General features: G+C 41.6%; 1 protein-coding gene across 1 annotated transcript; it reads left to right on the forward strand.

Moving 5' to 3' along the window:
* Positions 1-1,275: 1,275 nt before the first annotated feature.
* LOC110932082 (uncharacterized protein K02A2.6-like) lies at positions 1,276-2,826 on the forward strand. The gene is made up of 3 exons (XM_022175443.1): positions 1,276-1,665; positions 1,795-1,944; positions 2,101-2,826. The coding sequence occupies exons 1-3, from the start codon at positions 1,276-1,278 to the stop codon at positions 2,824-2,826; spliced, it is 1,266 nt and encodes a 421-aa protein (XP_022031135.1).
* Positions 2,827-9,429: the final 6,603 nt, after the last annotated feature.

A 9,429-nucleotide genomic window follows, 5' to 3' on the forward strand; every position in this document is an offset into this window, starting at 1 on the left:
TCTTGCCGCGGAAGAAATGAAACAAAGCTCTCGACCTCCCAGACCTCTCCCTAAAAGCAAGAAGGACGAAAATTCCACCCAATACTGTGAATTTCATGAAGAAAAGGGGCACCACACAAATGATTGCTTCCAGCTTAAGAAAAGGATTGAAGAGGCTGTTATGTCCGGGGAACTTGCTCACTTGGTGAAGGGAGTAAGGGACAAGATGGCCAAAGGAAAGGGCAAGCAAGTTAACATGGTGGATTTTGATGGAAAAGTTCCTCACAAAAGGCAACGGTTGGAAGCTTGGGAGCTTCAATGTGTTTGTTTCCCTCCTACAGAGAAAGACCCACTTTCAAACCCTCTTGTGGTTGAAGCTACTATGGGAACATTACAAACGAGCAGAGCATACATAGACACTGGTGCTGCCACCGAAATCATGTTCGAAAAGTTCTTCAACCGTTTAAGCAATGAAAAACGTTCAAGGCTTCAACCCTCAGAAAACTCCATAAAAGGTATTGCTGACATACCCCTTAAGCCTTTAGGGCAACTGACCCTTAATGTTCGTTTCAGCGAAGGTCAGAAGGAGAGAGTCCAACCTCTCACTTTTGTGATCATCAACATACCTTCAAACTATGATGTGATCATAAGAAGACCGGGTCAGTGTGCATTCTACATGGTTGTTTCTGTTGGTCATGGAACAATCAAGTTTCCTACTGAGAGAGGGATCGCAACCCTTCAACCTACTCAAGAGGCCTATATGGTTGAAGGTGAAAGTTCCAAAAGTGAAGAAGATAAGCAGAGGCTAATCATAAACCCTAAGTTTCCTGAGCAGAGGATAAGGGTTAATCCAAGCCTTTCACAAGAAACTCTCTCATATCTCGAAAAGCTATTGGTACATTACAGCGACGTCTTTGCTTGGTGCCCGGAGGATATGACAGGCATCCCTCGAAGCATTGCTGAACACGAGTTGAGAATACCACCAGATGTCAAGCCTGTTGTCCAAAAGAAACGGAGTCTAGCACCTGAAAGAAGCTTGGCAGCATGCCAAGAGGTTGAAAAGCTCGTATCAGCCGGCATTCTCCGAGAAGTCAAGTATCAATCCTGGGTTGCAAACCCGGTCATGGTTCGAAAGCCAGACAACTCTTGGAGAATGTGCATAGACTTCAAGGATTTGAATAAGGCTTGTCCGAAAGATTGTTACCCGTTGCCAGAAATTGATCTCAAGGTTGACTCCCTCACAGGTTACCTTTCAAGTGTTTTCTTGATGCTTACAAGGGTTACCATCAAATTCTCATGAAGGAAGAAGATGAAGAGAAAACCGTCTTTCACATGGATAAAGGGATCTTTTGCTACCAAAAGATGCCTTTTGGCCTCAAAAACGCTAGAGCAACCTATCAACGCCTAGTTGACAAGACTTTCGCCAGCCAAATTGGTAGAAACATGGAAGCATACGTCGACGACTTGGTAATCAAAAGTAAAACGGAATATCAAATGCTCGATGACATCCAAGAAACCTTCAAGAACCTAAGGAAGGTCAACATGAAACTCAACCCCGAGAAATGCTCATTTGGGTTTGAGGAAAGAAAGTTCCTGGGGCATATTGTGGGAAAGCAAAGTATAAAGGCTAATCCAAACAAGGTGAAAGCTGTTCTTGAAACCAAGCCACCACGAAGCAAAAAGGAGGTAGAAAGCTTAAACGGGAAGCTTGCAGCCCTGAATCGTTTTACCTCAAAATTGGCTGAAAGGTCTTTACCTTTCTTCAAAACGCTCAAGGGATGCTCTGACAAGAAGGACTTCTAATGGACTGAGGAGGCTGAAGAAGCCTTCAACCAGATGAAGCAACACCTAGCTTCCCTACCTGACATTGCAGCCCCAGAAACAGGAGAATTGATCTCGGTATACCTTTCAGTTGCTAAAGAAGCAATAAGTGCGGTCCTCACCATCGAACGAGACAAAGTTCAGGTATCCGTTTATTGCTTCAGCAAAACTCTAAAATTAGCTGAAATCAAATATCCTCCCCTGGAAAAACTTGCTCTAGCCCTAGTCTAAACAGCTAGAAGGCTTCGAAGGTATTTCCAAGCACACCCTATACAAGTGGTCACTGACCAACCCATTAAGAATATGCTTGAAAAACCAGAAAACTCGGGACGATTAGCTAAATGGGCAGTAGAACTAGGTGAGCATAACATCACCTATGTTCCAAGAAAGGCCATCAAAGCCCAAGTCTTGGCTGATTTTATTATAGAAGTCCCAAAGCCAACAATCACGGAAGTAAACACAGCCGCCACTGAACCTTCAGACCTTGAAGCCTGGAAGCTTTTTACCGATGGGGCTTCAAGCATTGAAGGGTTAGGTACCGGGCTCATTCTGATCAACCCAGAAGGGTTAGAATTCACGTATGCTCTTCGATTTGATTTTCAGACCACCAATAATGAAGCTAAATACGAAGCGTTGATAGCCGGCTTAAGGTTAGCTAAAGAAACGAAGGTCCAAAAGCTTGAAGTGTTCACAGACTCGTTGCTGGTATCAAGCCAAGTGAATGACAGTTACATTGCAAAGGAACCCAATATAAAAAGATACAAAGAAAAATCCAAAGAATTGATGAATACCTTCCAAACGTGTACCATCAAGGAAATTCCCAGGTCTCAAAACAAGAAAGCTGATGCTTTGAGCAAACTCGCATCTCTCACTTTTGCCCACCTTACCAAAAAGGTATTGGTAGAAGTGTTAAAAGCTCTATCAATTGATGAGTTGGAATTTCAAGACGTAATCACCGAAGAAGATCCCAATTGGATGACTCCAATCAAGAAATTCCTTAAAAATGGTGAGTTGCCTGCTGATTAAACAGAGGCTGAAAGGGTTAAAATCAAGTCAAGGCAGTACGTGTTGCAAGGTGAAATCCTCTACAAGAAGGGTTACCTTGCACCCTTGCTAAGAGGTGTTGGTCCCGAGCAAAGCAAGTATTTGGTCAAAGAGGTTCACGAAGGTATATGCGGAGCTCATTTTGAAGCTAGATCGGTGGTTGCCAAACTAATGAACCTTGGGTATTTTTGGCCCTCCATGCACCGAGACACCACTGAGCAACTAAGGAAGTGTGATTCCTGCCAAATTCATGCACCAGTCCCGAAAAGTCCGAAGCATGATCTTGTCCGGATAACCTCAGCATGGCCGTTTTACAAATGGGGGATGGACATCGTTGGTCCGTTCCCACCAGCCAAAGGTGGAGTAAAATTCTTGTTGGTAGCCATATACTACTTCACCAAGTGGCCTGAGGTTAAACCACTTGCAAAAATCACGGGCAAACAAGTCATTGATTTCATTTGGGAGAACATTATTTGTCGTTATGGACTGCCGGGAGTGCTTTTCACCGACAATGGAAAGCAATTTGCCGAGAAGCCTTTCAGCGTTTGGTGCAAAGAGTACAGAATAGCTCAAGTTTTCAGCTCGGTGGCATATCCACAATCAAACGCTCAAGTGGAAAGGATGAACAAAAGTATAGTTGAAGGGATCAAAGCCAGATTGGGAAGGTATGAAAGCAATTGGCTTGAAGAGTTGCCAAGTGTTCTATGGGCCATAAGAACAACCGAAAAAACAAGCCATAAAAGAACACCTTACAGCTTGGAATTTGGGTCTGAAGCCGTGATTCCAGCTGAGGTAAGAGTTGTAACTCAAAGAACGATCAACATGGATCTCGAAGCAAACCAGAAAGAGACCATGTTGAACTTACAACTCCTAGAGGAAACACGAGACCAAGCGGCAATTCAAGAAGCCAAATACAAACAAAGGATGGAAGCTTACTACAACAAAAGAGTCAAGAATGAACATTTCAAGCCAGGAGACTTGGTGCTTAGAAACAATGAGGCTAGTAAAAAAGAAAACCAAGGAAAGCTTGGCCCAAAATGGGAGGGGCCATACACAATCCCTGAAGCACATAAGGGTGGATCTTATAAGTTAGCAGACTCATAAGGTAAAAAGCTTCCAAGACACTGGAATAGAAAAACATTGAAGAGCTTCCATGTCTAAACAAGAAAGATTGGTTTGTATTCCACAAAGTTGTATTTCAAGAGTTATGATCACCTTTTGTAACACAACATCTCTTGAATAAATGAAGTTGTTTTATCAAATTTGTCTTTCTATCCTAAAATCAGGTTGAGAACCTAGCAAAAAACTCCAAGGTAAGGCCAATGTATGGGGATGAGCTCCCAGGCCACATCGCTCAATAGGTTCAAGGGTTGAATGGAACTATATAAGGGGTGAGTTCCTAAATCAATACAACTCCATGAGACTTACAATCAAGAAACAAAGTCGTCTCATAGACGGGTCCGAACAACCTACACCAAATGTTCCTTAAGCCTTAGAAAAATTATCAACAAACAGGCTTACGAAATCAAATGAAAATAAGGAAAATAATGAATAGGATAGGTGCTATGTCTTCTTGTTAAAAATACCAAGGCTAAGTGACTGTAGCACTGAACCCTTTAATGTATGAAAAACATAAAGACAACACAAACCCAACAAAGACAATACAATAAAGATAACAATAAATCCAAGTAGCAATGCAACAGTACAAGTAAAAAGTTGCACACAACACAAAAATACAAACCAAGGCATAAAACAAAGATAGCAATCGGAAGCCTCGAAGGCTTCAAGCTACATGCATGACAGCCAGAAGCCTTGAAGGATTGAAGCCAACCAAGCTGCCTTACCAAATAGGCACGAACACAAAAAATTACACAAGGGAAGTAGTGGAAAGTTAATAGCATAATAAGGAAAGTCTTAACAGACTTCCAAATATCCAAACAAAGTTAAAGCAAGCCTTAGTAGCTTGCAAACCTAGGAAATTGTTCAAAAGGCCATCCAGGCCTAACCACAACCACATAACAGGAACCTTAAGGGTTCCTGCGAAACCTAAAATTGTTTAAGTTAACATTACAAACCGTAAATTGTTTTAAAGAGTGCTAAGAAAGCTATGGATATCAAGAATCAGCGGAAGGCTTAGAAGCTCCAGAACTGTTACCTTTAGCCTTTTTGGTCTTTTTGATCTTCTTAGCCTTCGAGCCACCATCACCATCAACTGCTGAACCCTCCAAGCTTGCATCTTTGGCAACATCAACTTCTCCCGAGAAGGTATCCTCGCTATCTCCTGAATAGGAACGTTTCCTTGAAAGAGAACCGAGCACTTCGGCACATACCTTCTCATTAAGACCATCCGGTTTTAGTTCCTGCAAGACGGAAAGGGGCTTACCAAAACAAGCTGCAACCTGGCTCACATACTGGTAGGTTAGCCTCTCCATCTGCTCAACGGAACCCTTGAAGATCTCAGAAGCTTCAGGACGGTACAAAGGAGATTTTTCCAAAGGAAGACCAGACTCATGAAGCTTGTAACCTGCAATGAGACCTTGATATTTCCCCAAGTTGAGCAGCTTAGTGTAAACTTCACCAAGAGCATAATTGAACTCTTTAGAGTGGAGAAGGTAGGCAACAACTTGGTGGAAACCCTGCTTAATAAGCCACTGGTTATCACTAGTGGCTTGAGCAACCAAAGCCTTTAAGCCATCTTTTTCTTCAACAAAAGCCTTCTGTTGCACAGTCAAGGCCACCCTATCAGATTTTAGCTTCAACCGGTCAGCTTCGAAACCCTTCTTGAGATCATTTATCTCAATTTCGTGCCTTCTCGTCAATTCACCCACTTTCTTGACCCAAGCTAGCTCCTTCTCAGAAAAGCTATCAATCTCTTTCTTCATAGCAGCCATTGAGGCTTTCATCTTCTCCTTCTTCTTGGAGGCTTCCTCATATTCCTACATACTCTTTGCAAAATGGGTAACACCTTCAGCCAACAAGGCTGAAAAGTTGCAAGAACTCAGCATCATTCTAGAAATAAGATGATCAGCCTCCATCTCAGAAATAGCACTTCGAACACCAGGAGGAGCAAAGTGGGCCAACACCTCAGCACAAACAGCCGGGTCCTTGAAGTTATCTCCAACTTTAACCCCCCAGTTGGGTACATAAACCGCTTCACCCTCTGAACCTTCGAAGCTCTCAACACTTTTGGCAGATGAACCCTGGATGGTAGGAGTGCTACCTTTCTTAACCAACTTCTTCTTTTTGCCAGAAACAATCAACTCTTTCTCCTTACCCTTACCAACATCAATAGCTTGCCCTGCTGATACTTCAATGTCATCACTAACATCGATGGGCTCCGAACCAGATGGTTGATCAGCACCTTTCAAATAACGTTTTGAACGACGAACGGAAGCCTTGGAACCCCCAGCCTTGGTAAACCCCTTAACATTGGGGACACTCACATACCCAGAACCCTCGAACCTATGATCGGACCCCCTAACAACCGCATCCTCACCCGGAGTAGCAGCAGCATCATCAAAGGCAACGTCAGAAGTGTCATCACTTTTGATAAAATCGAGTGCAGACATGACTGCAAAACAAACATAAAAACATATAAGCAAGCAAGAAATAGGAACATAACAGCACAAGAAGAATAAATGCATACCCTGCCCATCTCTCAAAAGCACCGGGTCTCGATCACGTTTTTCCCACAACTTATTGAGATCCAATAACACCAACAAATGCTCGGGAAAGGGACGAAGCCTTGAAGGGCACTCCCTAAGAGTATCTAAAAAACGAGCATTTATATCAGAAGCAGAAGGCTCAGGCTCAATCAAAATGGCATCCGGGTGCTTCCAAACAAGTTTAAAAAGAACAATTTCCTCGGACACCGAGAAAAGCCGGTCCTTCCAGACACCAAGGGTAGAAACCATAGACGAAATCAAGCAAGTGTCAACTTGAGTGGCTCGAAGGTAAACCAGTCACCATTCTTAGCCAATCGGAAAAAACGACGGAACGATAAAAGAGTTGGGTCATACCCGGAAGCCCGTCACAAAATTTCAAAGTGTAAAACCCTAGCCATGCCAAGAGGGTGAATCTGACCGAAAGATATGCGATAATACTCCAAGATATTCAAAACAAAGTTTGAAAACGGGTGACGAAGGTTGGAAAACTCAAAGTGTCGACAGTACAAAGCAATCGAACCAGGGGGACATTGATCAATAGATTTATCACAAGCCGGTGCAACCGGTTTAAACTTCATCCCAATCCCCCATTCCATACAGAAATTTTCAACCTCTTCTTGAGTTAATCGAGAAAAGGATTTCACTAAGTCTTTACGAGCACCCATGATATAAGAAATTAAGCAGAAAATAAGCAATGGGAACTAACCTGATTTGAAAAAAGGGAAAACTGGAGAGAAATAGAGCAAATGATGTTCTTCTGCAAAAGTATATGTAAATTAATGAGTCATAAAATAATATAATTAAGCGGAAGAATTAAAACCGCCGCCTGACACAAAGGAAAACTGCCACAAGTCATATCAACTGTCTTGTCAAATTCAAAATTAAAAAAGCTCAACCGTTTTTAACCCTTCAAGCCTCGAAACCTTGAAGCCTTTAGACAATACAAACACATGTATAAAAGTCAGAAGTCTTTGAGCTCATTCTCCAAAAACCTCTAACTTGGAGGGCTGATGACGGGGGTAGCCCAAAACCAAATAAAATGACTAAAACACATGAACACTGAAAAGGTTGAAAGGTTCAAAGGTTAAAAACCCGGGAGTTGAGATAAAGCAACACGTGAACAGTAAATGGTCACATCTCTAATTGCTTCACCAACTCACACAACCGCAAAAGTAACACAGGTCCAAAGAATGCACTCTTTTATCCGCGGGTCAAAAGGCTTTAACCCCCGAAAAGGTAAGTCCCCCACTGCAAGCATGTTCACTAGTCAACACCTTCCTCTTTGAGCTAAGACTCTCCCTATAAATGTGACACTTCATTAAGTGTGAGAGACATTCTCGATCAGCTCTGATTCCAGACGAATCTCTGGTCATTGTTCTCGAGTACTTGTTCTATACAAGTCACTCTCCATCACATTCAACACACACATTTCTTTTGCTCCTACATCCGAAGCTGAACACATTCCAGTGGAGGATCTCGAGCAAACAACAAAATCAAACTAGTGAACCTCTCTCCACGTATTGCAAACGTGGGAGGACCCCACGACCTGCGTTAGGCAAAGTTGAACCCTTCAACTCTTTTGCCTAATCAGCCCAGCTACTATCCTTAGTCTATTATTTGTTTCATCAACAGATGTAAACCAATAAAAAATTTTAAATAGAGTAATAGACTGATTTACTATTTTTGCAAGTCTTATTGACCATTTAAACACATGTTCGCCGGATGGCTAATAGATGGCTCAACGTTGATTCGAAACCACAAAAGTAAACTAAGAATCAACTTAGAATTTCTAAAAGTGAGACCTGCAATAGTTTCAAACCCCCATATGTTTTTCTGTTATTAACTTAAATAATAATATAATAACAATTAATATTTTCTAACTTATATGCCGTGTGGGGTTACATTTGTCGGCTTTGTCCTAATAATGAAAGTAAAAATGTCGTGGAAAAGGAATGCGATGCCGTTGGGGCTTTATTAGAAAGGAATGTAACTTGATTTAGCAGCGCAACGATGCTTTTTCATTCAAAAAGTGAACTTGATTAGGCTTTTATAACCGAAAGTTATGTGAGATAGTTTTTCGTATCGTTTGTATAATCTTATTTTCTTTTTTTATTATTATCATCTAAGTGATAGCTAACGAGAAACACGCTTAATATGATGCTTTATAATTATTAATTCAAAAGTGTATTAACGACTTCTGATTTAGTTAGGAGAGATTACATTCATAGCATATTACTTGATTTTCGTACATGGTTTTCAAACATCTGAAAAGTAACGAGTCACTACAAGAAAAGTCGTCTCATACAACGGCTTTACCCGATGACACGTCAAGATGGTTCTAGGCAATCTCTATATTGAGAAACTTTTGTGAAAACCAGATCAGTTGTACCACCCTTGTCCTGACCAATCAAGCAGCATCATGTCAACTTCTTTACAAAGTATCTTTGTACTACAAAAAATTAGATCCTTGCACTACAAAATACCCTTGAACAATGTACCGACTATTTTACCACACACACCATTCAAGAGATGGACCACACCCTCAAACCCATTCTCTCTAAACCCAAACAGCTTTGACGTACCCGTGGACCCAACCCTCACAACCTACCCTATGGGGTGGCGATGGTGTTCTAGTAAGGGTTGGAACCCTCAAGCCTCTACTTGTGAGGTGCCCTGCCCCCTAAAGATGAGGGATCCTAACCACTTTTTAATATTGTATTATGTACACAATTTAACGAATTGACAATTTAAGAAAAAACCAACAACATTTACCCTTTACTCCCCCACTATGCGTATAAATCGCAAACTCGTAAGAGAAGAAGAAATAGGTACTAGTTTTTTTTTATTCTGAAATATCAACTCTTTAATATATATACAAGCAGTCGTACAATAGACAATCCGGATTTTATCCCTATTAGAT

This window comes from Helianthus annuus, chromosome 3, assembly GCF_002127325.2.
Source record: "Helianthus annuus cultivar XRQ/B chromosome 3, HanXRQr2.0-SUNRISE, whole genome shotgun sequence".
Lineage (NCBI taxonomy): Eukaryota > Viridiplantae > Streptophyta > Magnoliopsida > Asterales > Asteraceae > Helianthus > Helianthus annuus.

Coding starts and splice junctions, on each gene's coding strand:
- LOC110932082 (XM_022175443.1), top strand. CDS start 1,276: ATGAAGGAAGAAGATGAAGAGAAAACCGTCTTTCACATGGATAAAGGG. Junction 1,666..1,794: donor CACCACGAAGCAAAAAGGAG/GTAGAAAGCTTA, acceptor TGGACTGAGGAG/GCTGAAGAAGCCTTCAACCA. Junction 1,945..2,100: donor TCGAACGAGACAAAGTTCAG/GTATCCGTTTAT, acceptor CAACCCATTAAG/AATATGCTTGAAAAACCAGA.